This window comes from Pygocentrus nattereri, chromosome 7 (assembly GCF_015220715.1).
Source record: "Pygocentrus nattereri isolate fPygNat1 chromosome 7, fPygNat1.pri, whole genome shotgun sequence".
Classification (NCBI taxonomy): Eukaryota; Metazoa; Chordata; class Actinopteri; order Characiformes; family Serrasalmidae; genus Pygocentrus; species Pygocentrus nattereri.
The window spans coordinates 2,776,394-2,796,194 of record NC_051217.1 but is presented as its reverse complement, the minus strand read 5'-3'; the positions used below and the strand labels follow the sequence as shown (position 1 = coordinate 2,796,194).

General features: G+C 42.2%; 1 protein-coding gene across 2 annotated transcripts; it reads right to left on the bottom strand.

Moving 5' to 3' along the window:
* Nucleotides 1-7,308: 7,308 nt before the first annotated feature.
* On the bottom strand, nt 7,309-17,488 carry c7h15orf39 (chromosome 7 C15orf39 homolog). 2 transcript variants are annotated; one of them, XM_017691530.2, is made up of 4 exons: nt 16,665-17,488; nt 11,342-14,320; nt 10,577-10,614; nt 7,309-7,445 (listed from the first exon to the last, which is right to left on the bottom strand). In XM_017691530.2, the coding sequence occupies exons 1-4, from the start codon at nt 16,711-16,713 to the stop codon at nt 7,440-7,442; spliced, it is 3,072 nt and encodes a 1,023-aa protein (XP_017547019.2). In that variant the 5' UTR covers nt 16,714-17,488; the 3' UTR covers nt 7,309-7,439. The 2 variants fall into 2 exon arrangements, with proteins under 2 accessions (XP_017547019.2, XP_017547029.2); XM_017691540.2 differs by having other exon boundaries at nt 17,197-17,483.
* Between the last annotated feature and the right edge of the window lie 2,313 nt (nt 17,489-19,801).

The window sequence follows — 19,801 nt, the reverse complement described above, 5'->3', positions numbered from 1 at the left end:
TCCTTTGTGCGTGGTGAGATCCATGTCTGGGTTGCTGAATGTTGATGGTTTGATTGTAATGAGGGGGGGGGGGGGGGGGGGGACCTTTTTTCAACTTAAAGAAAAAAAAGAAGTTAGTGGGGATAAAATAACACAAAAACCAACAAAAAAAGCAAATCGGTATTTTTCAATTTGTACATAATGCATATGCATGGAAGTTAAAGAGCAAGAGTGGCACGTGTTTGCATAATTTTTAAATTTAAGAAGATATTTATTCTTTACAAATATTCAGAAAAAACAGATGTATATTTGCTGTGTAGATTGAGTATCTCTCTCTCCCTCTTTCTCTCTCCCTCTCTCTCTCCCCCTGCCTTTGTTTGTCCCTCTTCTGAAGAGGTTCGGACGTGCTTGACCCAAAGCAGGAGTCCAAATCTCTCAGCCTCTTTCGCTCCACTCCCCCTCCCTGGCTCCCCCAACCTCCCCCTCCTCCCTCCCCCGGGGCCGGAGCAGCGCTGTAGGAGACTGAAGACTGAACTCTGCCAAATGAAACGCAGTATGCCAAGGAGGAGCATTTAGTTTATTGCTCAAAGCTACAAGAGCTCACTGGCAAGAAGAGCAGGGGAATTAGAATGATGTCAAGTCTTGGGAGGAGTTTCTTAAGAAGACACAACCTGTAGGAATACATGCCACTGACAAAGAATGGTGAAGACCTTTTCTAGCACTCCACCAGCCCCTTTCTGGTGCGTTTTCCCCCTTAGGTAGAATTTGAACTGTGATCTGATTTTAAGAGTGATACCAATAACCTCTGAGAGCCAAACTGAGTGACATTCACTCATATATATCTCTATATATAAATATATATAAAAAAACTTTTATATTTTCTGCTTCTCTCTCTCTCTCTCTCTCTCTCTCTCTCTCTCTCTCTCTCTCTCTCTCTCTCTCTCTCTCTCTCTCTCTCTCTCTCTCTCTCTCTCTCTCTCTCTCTCTCTCTCTCTCTCTCTCTCTCTCTCTCTCTCTCTCTCTCTCTCTCTCTCTCTCTCTGTGTAAAGGTTTCTTGTTCTTCCCAGAACTGGCTTGAGGTTTTCTTTGGTGTGCTTGTGGGCCAGGGGTTTGAGGGTGCTGGCATGTATGAATGGCGTTGGTCAGAAAAAGCTTTCTGGATTGAGCCACTGTCGAGCAGATGTGTTTCTCACATCCATATCAAACGCTGCAGGTTTGCTAGTCTGTCATCTCTTGTGTTTTGCTGTGAAATTTAAGTGTCGCTTTCAACTATGCTGTGCTCAGGGGGTCACGTGTATTGAAGATTCTCACTGTACTAGTGCTGATCTTGGCTTAGTTTTCACTTTTTTTTCTTCTTTGTGTGTAAAGAAAACAGGATAGCGAGAGCTGTTTTTGGATCAGTACTCCACTCTGAGATGCCTTTGTACGTACGAGGCCAGGTGCAGTTTGGACAGGGTTTAATCGAGGGCTTTAGTAGCTTGATAGAAGAGCTGCGGTTGAGCCAGCATGCTATGCTTTGGAACTGTATAAGCTGTTTAATCAGAGTCAAGGGGAAAAGACAATGGCAAAGACATTAGTTCTTCTGTGAGCTTAAGGGGGCTGGGAGATGAGTCACAAAGGAGAATGATTTGCCCATGGTCAAGCTTATCCAGTGGGAGGAGAGGTAAGGGACATTACCCAGAGACCTCTTCTTGGAGAGATACTTTTTGGCTTAAATGATCTAGCTTTACTGAGTTCCTGCTCTGTGACATACCCCCATGTTGAGGGGATTTCTGCTCTTGTGTGTAGCTGGTGGTCAGAAGAATTTAAATACAGCATTAGTGCAGATGGGTTTCTGTGGTCTGATGACACCAAAGTGTCCATCATGCAAATGGATAACCTTCATGCTTCTGGTTCGCATATGGGCGGGGCGGGGCGGGGCGGGGGGGTGATTCTAGCGCAGGTTTTGTTCAAGAAATGATGTGTATTTTAAATGAAAACCCTAAAACAGTGTTTCTTAATCCTCCTTCTCTGCCCTCAGTTAAAATTCCCTGCCTGATTAGTTGCAAGTCCACATTAACAAGACACTTTTTTTTCCCCCCAAATTGGACTTGTCAGGGTTAGTAGAGTGTCTTTTAAAGGAATACTGTCCTTCAGCAAGGTGTGAGGAATGAAGGGAGCTTGCTGCTGTGCGCACTCAGCCCGTCTGAAATGCACATGGCTGAGAGCTGTGAGGGGTCTTCCAGGTATGCTTTCATAATCCGACTAAAATCAACACGGCTAGACGTGGGTTTAGACTTCTAGGCAGGATGCAGAGCAGCGTATGCAAATGCATGTCTGATGTTCTCTTTAGCATTTGGATGTGACTGAAGCGCCATCGTGTCCCAGTGTCTCCCATGACAGCTGGAAGTTAAGTGGGGTTTGTGAAGATGTGCAATGGTCTTTAGGTTGTCTGTCATGCAGATCACTGTGGCTGTTACTGTGTCTCTCTGACCGGTCTGATTCTCGAGGCTCCCTGTGTATTTGATCCTGTCTTGGTAGTTCATGAACTATCCCAATTTAACATTCACAGTAACAACAACAAAAAAAAAAAAAAGCAGCTACTTTCATTTGGTTGAGACATCCAAAAAAAAAAAACTTTTAATACTTTTCTACATATATCTTTTCTTTATGCTATTAAAATGTTTGATTTCTTATATACATAGTGTAAAATGTGGAATAAATTAGTTGTCTGTTTTGGAGAAAAATATTAAAGTGCAAAGTGTTGCAAATGTTTTGTGTCTTGTCTTTTTTTTTTTCTTTTTATTTTAAACTTTGTATCTACACCCATTGTCTGTTTTATCAGGTCATCTTACCGTATGTGTACACTTTGTAGTTCTACAGTAAGACTATAGTTCTTAGTGTTTCTCTGGATAGTTGGTTAGTCTCCCTTTATCCTGTTTATTAATGATCAGGACCCCCCAAAGGACCACCACTGAGCAGTGTTGTTAGGGTGGCAGGTCATTCATTAACTCACTGCTGAATTGAGAATAATCCGCCAACTGTCGGAAGAAAACCTCGTATCTCCATTTTTGTCATTTTTCAGTTTTTGACATAATTTCAAAGGACCGGTTGCCCTTCACATTGTGTGTGAATTCCATGATGAATGGAGCAAAAGAAATGGCGCAAAATGACCTGGAAAGACGTCTGGTTCCATTGACTTGCATTAAAACTATAGTATGTTTTTTATTTCTCCTGTAAAGTTCCAATTTCGGAGATACAAGGTTTTCTTCCGACAACAGCTTGTGTCACTATTCACAAGATGATGTTCTTGAATTAATATCATAAAGAACAGCATGCATCGGTTCTCTGAAAGATGCCCTGAAACTTAAATGAGGAAAAAATAGGTGTGAGAAGTATCGCTTCAGTTTAATGACCAATTAAACCTTTCGCAGACCTTATATGGTGTTTTCAGTTGGTCGTCTGTATTATAAGTTCCTTACTTGGGAATGCTCTTCCTAACTGTCAATACAAAGCCATTTACTTCCTAATGCGTTGTATGTCATCCTGTGAATAATCACATAAACTGTTCACAAACGTTTTTGTTCAGTGCTCATTCATGTGTTATGAAGTCCATATGTACAATCAAATGCAAACGTCTGAATAATTAAAATATCCTCCACAGCAGGGGAGTCCAACTCAAACACTAAAGGGGCCAATTTAAGGGCCAGAGAGAGTCTATATGTTCACTTCATTTTAAATTACATTTTGCTATAACCTGATTTGGCCATTGTTTATTCAAAATATGGCAAAATGTCAACAAATTATAATGCTTGTAGTAGATATATTTGAAATATTACATGAAACCCTGACTGCAATTGACCTGCAATTGCCTAAATTGTTGTTAGGGTAGGGGAATGGGAGCACACTTTACGTTGCAGTGCATGCTGGGAAATGTAGGGCAGGGCATTGTGAAATGAGCTAATGTTAATAGAACATATGTTTTTGACATGGGCTCTACAGGGAATCAAATTTTAGTGCACAATTTTTATTTGCTGAGCCCAACATATAGGGGGGAGGGGTGCCATAACCTTTGCACATGCCACACTTTATGCTTTATTGTGTTGCAATATGTTACATTCAGCAAATAAACAGAAAGTGTGCATTAACACGTGCAGATGGAAGATGTTCCAACTTCTTTTCACTTAGAAAATCCCAATTTTGGGAACCCCAATTTTGCCCACAACTGAAGGTAGCCTTCAAATAAACTGCAGCCAAATATCCAGATACTGAGCACAAATGAAGCACTAGATAATAACACCAATTGTGCAGCAACAGATGAGCTAACGTCTCTAATTTTATATCTACCAGGTGGGCCGACAAGGCAGTGCCTAATAGAGTGGATGGTGAATGAACACAGAGTGGCGAGCTTCATGCAATGCTGCCGTGTCTCTACCTTGTCAGTATCACTGCAGCGTTGAGGATGACCCACCCAAATAATGCATAGAGTGGGCCGACCTGACTGCTGATGAATGGGGTAAAGGGGGGGCTAACAAATTATACAGAGAAACAGACGCAGACAGTCTGTAATTGGTGACCTCTCTGGTGCACCTGTATAGTAAGAGGAGGTGATGGAGTGCATCCAGTGGTTGGTTCAGTAGCACAAAATTAGGCAGCGATTTTAAAACCTCCCAGCATTAGTAAGCAGACATTCTGCTTCACAAAACTGGATTGTATCAAAGATCCTTAACCTCTGAGGAAAGTGAACAGTTTAACCACAAGAGGGAGCTGGAGTCATTGTAAAAGTCAACCCATCCAAACCTCATTACAAACGTGATATCTGCACAGTCTATCTATCACAAACCAATTTAATAAACAAATACATCCACCAGAGGCACCACACAAGACAAAAGTCAATGAAATTAAACCTTTTTTTTCCTGAGCAGCAAACTTTATGGTCAATAAACCTGAAAATAGGTGTATTTTAAGAAAAAGCCCCCAGCAGTGTCAACAATGGCTCACAAAGAAATGCAGAGAATGTGCACTCTGTTCTAAAATTGCTGTCAATGTCTTATTCTTTATAGATGTTCATACTATAAAATGCTTCTTATGATACCACTTTACAACAAGTGCACCCTTATAAAGGGTGTTTTAAAACGAATGTATTGTTATTAATGGTTATTCCACTTTAAAAGTCACTAAAAAGCAGGTATAACAGGAGACAACAGTGTCCTCATATCATACCTGATGAATATGAATACCTGATGAAGCTGGCAGATGCTGACTGATGGAGAAGGCAAAGTAAACGAAGGCAGATCTGAGCTTCAACAGTATAAATGAAGGGGCTACTGAGCAACAGGTCGCCGTCGTTATAACTGTTTATTAATGCTTTTAAAAATGCTTATGATCTAACGATAACCATTAATAATCTGATTCTAACCCGCTGATATTGTGAAGTGGTGCCCTTTTAACATAGCTTATGTGTGACAGAAAAGAGGAAGGCACTTTGGACTGACTGGCACTAGGTGTGACTGAAGGGCTGAAAGGGGGAAAACGGATCACGGAAGTTTCAAGAATTTTAAGAATTTCAACTTTAAACACCATCACAAGCCATTATAAAACACCTGTAAACGCGGAAGCGCTGAATAATGGCCAGTCGGTACTTTGCTGCTCTGGAATGTGGATCACCTGGATGTTTCGATGGGAACAGCTCACTCTAGGAGGAGAAGACCTCTTACAAATTCACTGAAAATAAAAAAATAAAATTTGGCTTCACAGTTAAATCAGATATAGCAGCTGTTAAAAACTTGAAATAGACTTGATTCAGAGTAAACAATAACCCGTTATAATGTAAGCATTACTTGAATTTTCTCATGTATACAGTACTGTGCAAAGGTCTTAGGCACCTAAGTGAATTGCTTGAAACCGTTTATCTTGGCAGTAGCTGCGTTTCTAACTTGTAAATTCAATAAAAACATCTAAGTAAATGCAGAGAAACATAAATACAGTAAAAATTCGTTGATATCTTGTTAGCTGATTTCCACAACACCCCCATCCACTGTATAGATTTGTTATATTGCATCACCAGCACACCCGAGTTAATTTAATGAAGGACTGATTGAGCCAAAGGTGCCGGACAGCAACTACAAATAATACTGAGCTTCCTCGGGGAGAGGTCTGGAAATGGTTAAACACCATGGCATGCAGAAAACTTACTTATTGTATGAACATATTTTGCACACATTTTAATGTGTTTTTGAGAAAAGTGTTTTTCTAAGGTGCCTATGACTATTGCACAGTATTGTTAATGAAAAAACAACTATGAGGGTACAGGAAACTGTCACGGGGGTCTTTCGGTACAGCACCTGTGCTCGTTCATCATATTCACTTTTTCAAATGAAAGGAAGTACTGCATCAACAAACGTCTTCACAGCTTAAACAGTCACACCACCACCCACCACCAAAGCAAAAACAGGAACAAATTCAGTCCTCGATTTTAAGCCACCCTTTCTTATAGTCCACAAGCAGCTCCAGGTAGTACTGCCACTCAGGCTCGCTGTCGTACTTCACCTCGAACACGGTCTTCAGTGGGTTGGGATGGGGCTCGTGGATGCGCAGGACCACGCCCCTGTACCACACCTCTGTCTTGTCGTTCTCCTCATACAGGTGGCGGATCCTTTTACCCACCAGGTCGGGGTACCTTTTCCTCAGGGCCTGCCTGGCGGTCTGCACGGCTGAACGCAGCACCCACCTTCGCCTATGTTTCGAAGCACGGCGACTGGAAAGGTAGGGGCAGTACTGCGGCCGACGCAGACCGGAGGAGAACGTACGTTGCTTTTTGGGCTTGGAGCCTCCGTGTTCCTTTTTCCTGCGACACCGCCTGCGTCCATCACCTTCACTCCTCATGTTTGGAATCTCAGACTGGTCCAGGACCCTCTGGTAGCGCGAGACCCGTCCCTGGCGGCTGTTAGTGTAGTAGACTTTTCTCAGCTTGAGAACCATCCCGGAGCGGCTCTTGGAGAAGCTGCTGGACAATCGGCTCTGACCCGACGACCAAGAGGACATCTCCATCTCTGCGTCGCTACCTTCTGACGAAAGGTCATCAGAGGTCAGCGGCCGCCCCCAGGAATTCTCAGGCTCTTGCTCGGCGTCCTCCTCGATCTTCACCTCAACATGGCCCCCCTCATCACTGCAGGCCACTTGGACATTTTCCCAGCCCTCCCCTGTCAAAGAACCTTCAAAGCACCAACCTGATTCCTCAGCAGGTTCATCCTCAGGTGAGGAACTGTCATCTCTTAAAAACATCCTCTTGCAGGCACTCTTCACCCTGCCTTTGCTTTTGTGCTTCTTCAGGCAAGACGCTTCTTTGAGGTTCTCCAGGTGTGTGATGGTATCCGGCGTTTGTGGCCTTGGGGATGGGCAGTGTACGTCCAGCTCATTAACAAAACCTTCGGCTTCATCAGAGCATTCTGTACATTCTGTCTTAAAGGCGGAGCTGAGCTCTACTCCTGCAGAGAAAAGGTCAAAGATTAATCTTAAAAAAATCAAGACTCAAGACTTCTGAGAACTGAAGCGCTTTAACTTGCTGGACTGAGAAGCAAATCTATATCAAGAAAGCATCAAACGGAATAACTGCGTTATCAATCAAAATGTAATATTCACTGTGTATTTTGTAACTCCATTGTAGACAGACTGTAAATCCATTCAATAGAGTCTGACTGCAGACACGCAATCTCAGCCAGATGCACTCTTAGCCCCAGTGACACTCTCTGCCACAAGGGCAGAAGCAGCCCAACAGCACGGTGGATTTTTCCTGATGGGTTGATATCTCAGTGTAAAGGATTCTGATTGTTTAATCAGGTGTTCTGGGACTGATTGCACATACATTTGATCATTTCCTAATGGGCTTTAATGGCAACCATCAAGTCAACACCTGTTACAAAGCAAAACCATCAGCTGCATACTGCTTTGGTGCCCATAACGTTGTCTGCTTGGTGCTCTCTCCATCGTCACAATGCTGAAATGTAACTCCTCAGAAAGTTATGACAACAAAAGTGATCAGTAATATGTTGACTGTGTTGTCACAACCTCCTAGAATCCTTACTAAGTTCTATTTTAATCAATATTACATTTATTATAACCCGTTCTAATGATCTTCAGCATGGCTTTCACGAGTTTCAGCGTCAGCCTTTTTGTTTTTTCTACGAATAAACTCGACATCGCGTCTTATCGCCGTGGTAGGTTTTATTTTGAAAGTATCCATATTTAATGATCTTATTATCAGTATGGCAACGTTAATATACATTCAATGTGATTTTCGTTGCCCAACAGTGCGTGTTTTGCTGTTTTTCCTCATAAAACCGACAAAAAACACTTCATGTTGTGGCAGAGTGTGAAACTGACGGGGTGCATGTCTGCAGCCAGACCCTTCTCAATCTATTCCACATCAATTCTAGTCTTTTATAGTCATACTGAGAATGTTGGACCTCATTCAATCATTTTAAAGAAGAAATTTCTTAAAATCCACTTGCGCAGTTCTCACAAAGATTCGGACACTCAGTGTTTTCTTATTTGGGATTTGTTCCGGGATTTGATTAGAACAGAATCTAGACACACTCAAGAGCACAAAGCTGCGAACAGCTCTGCGATTTAAGAACATGTCAAGAACCGAAAACAGATTTTTAGGACCTCTCAAAAACAAATTTAAGGAAAAACCTATGAAGATACTGGTGAACGAAGCCCAGCTTTTTGTGGTAGAGTCAAACAACTAGTACATTTTTTATGTCCATTTGCGTTTCGCAGTAATAGCTCGTTTTCGGCTACACATCCCTGCAGACCCATGGCCCTGAGAGGTCCTCTTACTGGTGTTGTTAAGGCAATAATAGCCTAAGTCAAGGCTAAGACCTTGTAGTGGTTGAGTCTTAAGACCAAATTCATTTGTATTCATTTATATTGTTTAAGAACATTAAAAAAAAAAAAAAAAAAAGTTAAAAATGGGGGAAAAAGAAATTTTGTACATTTATCATCAATCATTATACAGCATATGATTTATATTAATGAATGTTATATTTCATACTTAAAAAAAACTAAATATGTATCTTAAAAATATGATAAATTATTATAATCTTAGTCCAACATTTCATTGTTACTTCTGATTATGATCACTCGTTGATGATTATTATTAATATTGTAGTAGGATAAATACATAGAGCGCTGAGAAATGTTTAGTTTTCACTTGAAGTAAACAAACTTACAGTTTTTGGGAGCGAAGTGCTGAGAATGAGAGCAGTTCTGAGTGGATTAGTTTGATGAATCTATTCATTTCTTTGTGAACAATTTCTTTGTTGTTGATATTCAAAAATTATCGATAAAAGCTTCCGTTACCAATAACCTCAGACGGAGGCATCACACTCCGCCGGTCTCAAATACCATTTAGTCTTTATTTCATTTTAACCACTCCAGTTTTGGAAACCTGTTTTTTCACCTTATGCAAGATGATTATCTTTTACATAATAACCTCAGATGTGTCTGCAGAAAAAAAAGGAAAAAAATGAAGGGAGGGGTCTGACTTTTGCACACTATTGTAAATAAACAACCAACCACAAACCAAATGTGCAAAGAATGTTCCAAAGTTTAAAAAACTGCCCAGAAAATAACAAAATCCATGAAATGCAAGAGAAGCCATTTACACCAGGAGGTAGTAGCAAGACAGGCAAACTGGAATCTACTGTACTACAATAAAGCAAAAAAGGCTCTTTAACAATCACAAGCTCACAAACAAACGCATGCAGAATGGACCCAGTCAACGCTTTAATAAAGATGTGGAATTTATTTTCTTGTTTTATTTATTTATGTATTTTTGCTTCAGTCTCATTTACGTCTGTGCATTCCTGGAAGTTTTTACGACGGTTCCTACGTTCCTGAAAAGAACTCCAAATGCATTTTATAACTGTTCCTGAGTCCCTGTCAAAGCAACAGATGCATTTTACGACAGTTCCTAAGTTCCTGAGTGTCAGAACAGTGGCATATAACCACATGCATCAGCCTGAATCAGACCAGACTAGCTGCTGGACAGGCTGCGACTGCCTTTACAGAGTGCTCATTAAAGATTACCACAATTCATATATCTTGATGTAAATAAAGAAATACTGGCTTGGATGAGGAAGAAAAAGGATGTGCCAAAAAAAAGGATACGATATATGACAGATAGACAGATAGACAGATAGACTCTCTGCATGATGTATGCAGGGTAAGCTGTAAATCATAAATAACTTGATGGTAGATCCAGGGTGATAATAGTGCAACAGCAAATATTGTTGTGAGAAAACAAATTCACATCTGTAATGTTTATCAGCTGCTGCTCAAGATTTTCCCAGATGACTAGCCACTTCCTTCCCAAGTGGGAAGTGTGTGTCGGAACCTGACAGATATCCCAAACCACAGTTTCCGTTTCACGCTACATCTGATCCTATTACACAGAGAGCCGTCTTTCACCCACAACAGTACATGTGGAGCCATTACACTCACAAAGCCCCCTCTACAACTAAGAGCTAACGAGCTCTAACGAGAAAAGCAGACGGAGAACAATACTAAGCTAACAAAGTAAAGTAAAAGAAATGAAAAGTGCTGGTGTCTGTACCTGAGCAATTTTTTGGGCATCATCTGTGGGAGTGGAATCTGTAAAATAAAAGAATGGGGTTCAAAACAAAATATGACAAAAGTATGTCAAATCAGGCATGGGTACAAAAAATTAAATGCAAAGGGATTAAAAACTATAAAAGTAAAAACATAATTTCAGATTCCTCAGCATTATTCAAGTAGCCTAATAATGATTGGATTAATGGAACAGGCATGGAATCTAAACGAAGGTAAGAGATGTCGTTTGTAATGCACCACCACGGAATCTAACAGGCTTCCCAGTCATGACGCGGACAAGTCGGGAATCACTTGCAGGCCAGGTACTAGTACTGCAACAACAGGGACTCCAGAAACAGTAACAGCTACAGTAACTATGTTTACTAGAATGTGTTTGCTTGAAAATCCTACTTTTTGAAATACACCCAGGTATTTTCTTTTTTGTGTTTTTTTACTATAATTCCTCTAAAAAGGTCATTATCGAGCAGTTTATGAGCTGACTGAGTTGTGTTACAGCACTTTGTGATCCCAGGTACTGAGTTTGTGAAGAATAATCAATGCAAGCACATGCCTGCACTTACGTTTCACATGAATGCTAAAAATGAAATGCAAAAGTTTGAAAGAACAACAACAGCGTGTAATTTTGAGGTAAGCAAATCCTTTCTTCTGTAGTAAAGTCCAAAGCTAGATAAACTTAGAGGAGAAAATGTGGGTTTAAGGTACAGTATGAGGACTTAAGTGTTGAACCTGTCTTAGGTCAGTGACTCACCAATGAACGTGCAGGCACTGTCATAGTAGAGCAGGTTAAGGACATCTGGATAAATATCTGGCAGGTGTTTGAGGGACAGGAGCCTACGGAGTTTAGACGAAAAGGCCCGTCTGTGGAGTTGAGTCAAGTGTCTCTCCTCGGAAAGCGTGGTAGGCCGCAGCTCAACTTTATGCTCCTGCAGCACCTGGTCTATGAACGCGCCATGGACCTGAGGAAACAGGACCTCTTTCACCACCAGCATGGGGATGAACACTGCCCCTGCTCTGATGACATGAGGAAAGGGGCACTCGCGTCTTCTGACATAATTCTCAAACTGGTCAAGGACCTTCTGGAGTGCCGTCACTGTCTCCTCACCTCTCAGCCAAACCTCTCTGGCCTTGGAACCCAGGAGGCATGACACCTTCTGGGTTTTGGCTGGAGGACAAACAAGGTTCAAACTGGATAACCATTCCCTGACGTCCCAATGTGAGGTTTGAGAAACAGAGGTTGATACGAGCCTGCAGAGTGACTGGTGAAGCTCCATGAACTGATGTCGGGCCTGTCTGCTGCTGCTTACAGCCGGTCTTGTTTCAGCAGGGGACTGAAGAACCTCAGGGCCTGGAGTCACAGGAGCTTTCAGAACTTCAGGCGCAATGATACTATAGCTAGACAGTTTAAGGCAATGAGGAGAGATATTACTGATGGAAAACGTCTGGGATGTCTTAAGTGAAGCTGGAATTTTAGGAGACAGATTGGCTGGAAGTTCACAAGGTTTTGTGACGGTGTTTTGAGTCTGTACAGTTTCCACTTTATCCATCAGGCTGGGCTCAACCTTCAATTCAAGGCAGGATTCTGCCATTTCTGGCTTGACTGGCTTACATTCTGGTTCAGAGTCACTCTTCACAATAACAGGGTTGTGTTCAATATCGCACACTGCTGGTTTTAAATCTTCTGGCTCTTCTTTGACTCCATCATTGCAGTTATGGTTAACTGCAGGACTGGGGCCATCATTAATTTTTGACTGAAAAGATGGTTCTGCTTCCTCTTTTTTGACCTTTACTATTTGAAGTTCTTCTGAGTCATGACTGCCAGCTGGTGGTATTTTGACTGCTTTTAACTTAGGGTCATCTTGACCTGAAGCAGTTTTTGGGTCTGTGCTTTGCAGTTCTGGCTCTTCTTTCAGTGGTTTTGAGCCAGCTTGAAGCTTAGAACTATCAGGATGTTCTGGGGAGAACATGCCTGTAGCTTCTAAATAGACTTTGTAAGGGGCCAGGCTAAAGACTTTGTTTATGACTGGCATTGGAGGGGAAGAAGGCGAATGAGCCTCATTAAAATTCTGCTGGTTCTTTTTAGCTTTTTCCGAAGGACCATTTTCACAAATATTATCACTTTCCTCTCTGTGCCTTTTAGATATTAAGGTACTGTTTGCTTGATTGTCTGAAATACGTAAACCCTGCTTTTCATCAGATATACCACCAGTGCTCTGAGGAGAGGCCATGTAGTTATGGCTGCTGCTAACCGGAAAGCCGTCTCGGCTCTGATCTGGTGAGGATACGTTGCAATTTTTAGCGCCTACATGATTTGAAACCTGTGCTTGGTGGAAAGTCCCTGAAGTCCCAACCTGTCCATGAGGCTCTAGGTGGGAGTCCACATTCTGCTCTCTCCGCATGGAGAAGTCCAGAGGTCGATCTGCCTGGTGCATGACGGGAGGGGGACATGGCCTCTCTGTGAATGGGTTCACTTGGCTGTTATTTAAGTGCATTCTATAACCAGAATAAGCAGGTAAAGTCCTGGTAGCAGAGTGGCTTGGGACCATAGAGTAAGGATTTGGCAAATCACTGTAATAAGGCTGAGGAACATGGCATTGCTTTTCAACCATATGACGAGGATTCTCCAGCCTGTAAACCTCTTCATTATTCTGTGGGCAGTAAAGCAAAGAATGCTGAGGTATTTCTTGATATTTGGATACATGAGGACGATCTGGATAACCATGTGTAGGTGTTCCATAATGCATTCTAGTCAGTGGTTCATACATAGGAGGCAGGTCTTTATGCATTTGTGGGCGCATCTGGAAACGATGGCAGTGCTCTGGTGAACCAGGGACAAATGAATGAACTGGGCTATAGGCGTAGCTACTATGGCTTGGCTCAGTAAATGCAGATACCCTCCTCAGTCTGCTTGGGCTGTGACCATGGTACCCCTGTGTGGTTACATCTTTCAATGGTACCCTCTCTCCACAGTGCTCAAATGGCAATATCCTCTGCTGCATCAGTGCTTCCTGCTCCTTTTTGTGCAGATATGCCCAGTGACTGTAATGTGCAGCCCAGTCATCCTCCAACATTTGAGTGGGCACCCTTTGCAACCCTCGTTCCACAGCATAGATCTGGCGTACTGTGCACTTTCGGTCAGTGCAGCAGGGGCTATGTCCATACACTGGTTTTGGAATAGCAAGCCCAACTGAGTTTTCTGCTGTTGAGGGGGACAGGCTTGTGCACCCTACAGGAAGTTTCCTAACAGCAACAGGAGAGACTACACCTGTAGTACTGGGGCTGTGCTTGCTTCTGTTATAGTAGGCAAGCTTGTGCTTTGCTGCTAACTCTTCAGCTGCAGCAGGGGAGCCACTGTCCACAGGGAAAGGCACATTTTCAGGTCTGTAAAAGATTGGATTCGTAATTGAGCCCACTGTGGCTGAAGAATGAACCACTGGGCTCCCTCCATTTCTCACACAAGTCCTAGAGGGGCTCCATGCTGAAGGAAGATCTAAAGCCTCTTGTCCACTGAGAGAGCAAGATATGTAGCTCTGTCTATAGGGTAAGGATTTGTCTTGGGGGTACTGTGGCACATTGTCTGCTTTGGAAAGCCCTGGAGGGACCATGGTCCCCATGGTACTCTCTAGTCTTGCCATCTTGCCTTGAGCTAGTGGTTCCATGAAACTCTGCACCCGCTTGCTGTTCATCATATTTTGTCTTTGAGATGATTTTTTTTCATGCCAGATGAGACCTATTAGAGAGAAGAAGAAAAAAAACAGTTAATATACTGCTTTAAACAGGATGGATCAGGATCAACTAAAATTCATTTCGATCAAATTTGTCCTAAAATTACATTTCTTGAATAAGACAAATTATCAGAGGTAAGCATTTACAAATCAACGTAATTACAGTAATTAAAAAACATATTTCCTTTTTTCCCCTTTGAGGTCCACTTGTGACATTTGCTTGGCTTTGTGTACCAAAAGCAGTCATAATTCATATTGTGTGTCCATTTTCCAACTTCTGCTCATCACTCAGAATTAAAAATGCTGTTTCTGTTCCTCTGAGTTTGAAATAGTCTGATATATGTACACAAGCTTTGTTCTGATTGGCTGCTCTGTATTGAATCTCATTCACAAAGCAGGCCAGGCTCAAACACTCCTTATAATGTCAATATGAATGTGCAGAGCTAAGCTGCCATAGGCTTTAGTACGTGGCAATGTGGTGGTTTTTGTGACATCACAAAAACAATGACTTTGAAGAAAAAAGAACTTTAACAAATTTTACATATGACATCAAACTCTTTCTCTTTAAAAAAACCTGAAGAAAAGGTGTTTTTCCATAATATGGGCCATTGAGTAGAATGTTGTCTTTAACATTTTTGGGGAAAACTTACGAAATCAGTCATATTACAGATTACAGTCATATTTTTACTGCGATACAGTGCCCCCAGTCTAGTACATGCCTCATTGATAATCAAAATCAACATCTTTTATCTAGTAAATACCATCTGTATGTACGTACTCCTGTTATCAAACGGCTCACAAATATCCAAAAGCAAGCGTCTGTATCCAATGTTTTTGTTGTATATATGCAAATTCCTCCAAATATCAAATATGCTTAAAGAATTCAGCTGGAAAACATGTAGTCACAGCTATGAGGCATCGCTGAGGGAAACGAAGAGAGCCCTTATCTACACACAGATGGTTATGTGGTGCCTCATCTCAGTAGGGCTTATATGGAAACAACTCCAAGCCCCTCCCTGCTGGAAAAAAATAAAAAAGCACAGAAACCATTAAACGTTTCTGTTGGTTCCTGGTCATATCCAATACTCATTAAGTATGGTATTTAATGTTTTTGTGGTGGGTTGATATCCACTGGTGGACAGTAAGTAAATGTAATTGGTTTCTGTACTTAAGTAGTTTTTTCGTGTATCTGTACTGAAGTTTCTCCGTTCTGGGCGTCTTTTTCCTTTCACTCCACTACATTTCAGAGTCTAATATCCGACTTTTTCCTCCTACATTTTGAGAAATCTGTCGTTCCTTTTGGTTTCTGTGTGTATAAAAACGTCACATGTCAAAACAAAAGAAGCGCAAAGCCAGAGCACCAATCAGGGCCCAGCGGTCACTTTGTTCTGAGCTGGTTTTGACCTGTTGGTCATACCGACCCAGTGCAGCACGCGGTTCAACGTCAGCGCAGCGGCATAAAACTTTGGGAGCACATACGTCACATAAATGATGAACTAACCTAACTTTATGTAAAAACATCACAATATAGAAATATGTCCACATATGCAGTCGTGACTGGCCTGTTTCTGTTTTTCTGAATTCATACAAACACTTTCATTTTATAGTAAATGAGTTTGGGCTGGTTTATGTTTATGAACAGACGCCTACAGATCAACATAGTAAAGGAGCTCATCTGTGATCCTGAGTTTAAAGCCAGTTTTTATTCAGCTTGTAACTAATTTATAAAGTCATCTGAAACTGAAACTTTGCTTGTGTGTAAAAAGTGATTTCAGAGCCACTCGGTTCTCCCTGATGGAAACTGTTTACCTTCAGTGTTTTGTGCTTCTGATCATTTTAATAGACGTCAGCGTCATTAATTAATGATGTTCTATTAAAAGACTGGTTTACCAAGAGAGACGCTGGAGGACTTTCACCTGAAATGAGTTCATGAAGCCAGTCTGGTTATAAAAATGATAACAGGACATCAGAGCCAGAATTACTCTTTTAGTACTTTTACTTTATACTTAAGTACATTTGAAGGGAAATACTTTAGTACTTTTACTCAAGTGGAGGTCTAAAGGGAGGAACTTCTACTTTTACTGGAGGAATATTTTACTCTACTTTAACTCAAGTAAATCACAGTGCAGAGGACTAATGGTTTGAGAGGCTGATTTCAGGTGCGTCTGATGGTTTCCTAAAGGGGTCCTACAGGAACCTGGTGCTCTCTAATGGTATCCAATGGTAGCCGCTTCTCATTAGAAAGCAAAGCCAACAGGCTTCGATCCCGATGGATCTGGCATGGTCGCACACGGCTGAAGAGTATGATTAGTTCTCTCCAGCGAAACCGAAGGAAGTGTGATACTTCACCTGCTGCCTGTTCAAAGCCCCGACTGGGTGCAGACGACCTCGTGCACATGACGCCTCCAGTTCAAAAAGCCACCAGCACAACCCGATGGATCCATTTTGAGGGTCGAGTCGTTTTGCAAACTTCCGTCAACATCTGTGCAGGAATCGGTCGGTGAAAACAAAGGGCAGCGCTGCTGGACCAGAGTCCCTCAGACTTCACGCGCAGCCGCGGTTTCCCCTCCTATACACCCGAAACCGCGCAAGGCTATAAAGCACGCTCGTGAATGATCACGCACAGGTTGAACTGTAACACGTACGCGGTTTTAACTCTCATTAAATGGTGCCCTCCTCTTTCAGAGAAGCCCCCTCCCTCTCCCTTCACCCGTTCGTCCTCACGTGCTCTCGCACTCTCAGAAGTCCGCCAAGAGCGCCGCGTCACTCGGATGAAACCAGTTCTGCTACACTGCAGCCGTAAAAGGAAAACCGTGTAGAAGACGCCTACACGTCCTTCTTCACCGTGTTTACAAACAGTCTACGCAGCTACGGCACTCACCGAGGAGGGGCTGCCCGCTCGTTGAACATCAAAGCAGAGTCAGACTTGAGAAGTCAGCCGCTAAAATCACCCGTAAAATCCATCAAATCCCGGGAAGCGCATGAGCGCCGCGGAGCTGGAGCGAACAGAGCGACGTCCATGCAGTTCCGGCTTATTTTCCGGAGGGGTTTGGAGGCGTCAGTCCGAAAGTATGCGAGCTGCCGCGGCGGATCAGCCAATTAGAGCAAGACAAAAAAGAGGGAGGATCTCAAGACGCTGGAGCAGCCCTGCCTCTGCGCGCAGCACCCTCCGCCAGCTGGGTACGGGCTAACCGCTCCTTCTGCGAGACAGTGGTGGACAGTAACTGAGTAACTGAGTAACTGAGTAAATGTAATTGGTTTCTGTACTTTAGTATTTTTGGTGTATCTGTACTGAAGTTTCTCCATTCTGGGCGACTTTTTCCTTTCACTCCACTACATTTCAGAGTCTATTATCCGACTTTTTCCTCCTACATTTTGAGAAATCTGTCGTTCCTTTTGGTTTCTGTGTGTATAAAAACGTAACATGTCAAAACGAAAGAAGCGCAAAGCCAGAGCACCAATCAGGGCCCAGCGGTCACTTTGTTTAGAGCTGGTTTTGACCTGTTGGTCATACCGACCCAGTGCAGCACGCGGTTCAACGTCAGCGCAGCAGCGTAAAACTTTGGGAGAGTCTGTTCAACATAAATGATGAACTAACCTAACTTTGTGTAAATAGAGCACAATATAGAAATATGTCCACATATGCAGTCGAGACTGACGCGGCTTTTTTCTGAATTTCTACAAACACCAGTTCATTTTATAGTAAATGAGTTTGGGCTGGTTTATGTTTATGAACAGGCGCCTACAGATCAACATAGTAAAGGAGCTCATCTGTGATCCTGAGTTTAAAGCCAGTTTTTATTCAACTTAAACTTGGAACTAAGTTGTAAATAAATCTGAAACTGAAACTTTGCTTGTGTGTAAAAAGTGATTTCAGAGCCACTCGGTTCTCCCTGATGGAAACTGTTTACCTTCAGTGTTTTGTGCTTCTGATCATTTTAATAGACGTCAGCGTCACTAATTAATGACGTTCTATTAAAAGACTGGTTTACCAAGAGAGACGCTGGAGGACTTTCACCTGAAATGAGTTCATGAAGCCAGTCTGGTTATAAAAATGATAACAGGACATCAGAGCCAGAATTACTCTTTTAGTACTTTTACTTTATACTTAAGTACATTTGAAGGGAAATACTTTAGTACTTTTACTCAAGTGGAGGTCTAAAGGGAGGAACTTCTACTTTTACTGGAGGAATATTTTACCTTGGGGGTCTCGACTTTAACTCAAGTACATGATTTGTGTACTTCGTCCACCTCTGCTGCGAGATGACAGAGACTCGCAGGGGTGAGTCAAAATAAACGAGAGAGTGGTTTATTTCAATAGCGATGCTGTGAAGGTGAAGGAAGAACCTCTCTCGCATGAACGAGAAGTCTATTTGCATTTAGAGATCGAAGTCAGAATCAAGCCTTCGCGGATCAGCTGGGAGAGTTCCCTGTCACAAAGCTTGGACTCTGCGCTTTTATACCCCAGTTGTTTCTGACATAAGGTACAGTCCACATCTGGTTCCCATTAAAATAGCCTCAGCTTATTCTGAAGATAAAAGGGAGAACACGAGGTGCCCATCTCTCTCTTGGGACCTGGAGCTTTAACCCTGGGCCCCCTTCACACATTCCATATGAAGTGAAAAATCACACACAGCAGTGTTTTCAGATTGCACACAACTGGATGCATATTAGAGCCCAATATCATATCAGTATCATATATAGCGTTTTATCAAGAGAAGCAGAGCCTACAGCCAAAATAATGAACATTCATAAACAAGAGAACTGTCAGTGATATCAGGAGCTTTGAAGGGGTTTGTAAAACAGAATATTCCTGTATAACCACCTGTTGGTAGAATTACTCTTTTAGTACTTTTACTTTATACTTAAGTACATTTGAAGGCAAATACTTTAGTACTTTTACTCAAGTGGAGGTCTAAAGGGAGGAATTTCTACTTTTACTGGAGGAATATTTTACCTTGGGGTGTCTCTACTTCAACTCAAGTACATGATTTGTGTACTTTGTCCACCTCTGGGTAAAAGTGGCATGAATTCCGATCCGGCTGTTCAGACTAGCCACGTTTACATGCAGCCTGATAATCCGTTAATAATCCAACTGATAGCTCAATCGGAATAGAATACGTCCATGTAAACACCTCAATCGGAATAGACTAATTCGGAATACAGTTTCTATCTGATTGAACGAGGCGGGTAAACCTGTAAATAATCCATTAAATAGACGAATAATAGCCGTGTGAACGCCTGAATGTGATTACACTCCAATCGGAAGGTGTAAGGACGTTCTGCGCATGCGCGGCGCGTCATAGCGAATGTTTATAACGGGTCTGCGGAGGAGACGAGGTTTATACTCTGAGCTTTAAAAGACGGCGGTGGGATGGACGGCCAGGTAATATGTCTCAGAGCACGATGTCTTCCCTTATAAGTGCATGTGAAGCACGTGATGTAAATGAAAGATTCCCAAAATTAAAATGTCTTGTATTGTGCAG

Bases quoted from the DNA above. Each gene is read 5' to 3' on its own strand.
- c7h15orf39 (XM_017691530.2), bottom strand. From the start codon at position 16,713: ATGTGCACGAGGTCGTCTGCACCCAGTCGGGGCTTTGAACAGGCAGCA. The intron at 14,321-16,664 runs GTGAAGTATCAC...TCTCTCTAATAG, and splicing joins GGGCTTTGAACAGGCAGCAG to GTCTCATCTGGCATGAAAAA. The intron at 10,615-11,341 runs GTGAGTCACTGA...TTTATTTTACAG, and splicing joins CAGTGCCTGCACGTTCATTG to ATTCCACTCCCACAGATGAT.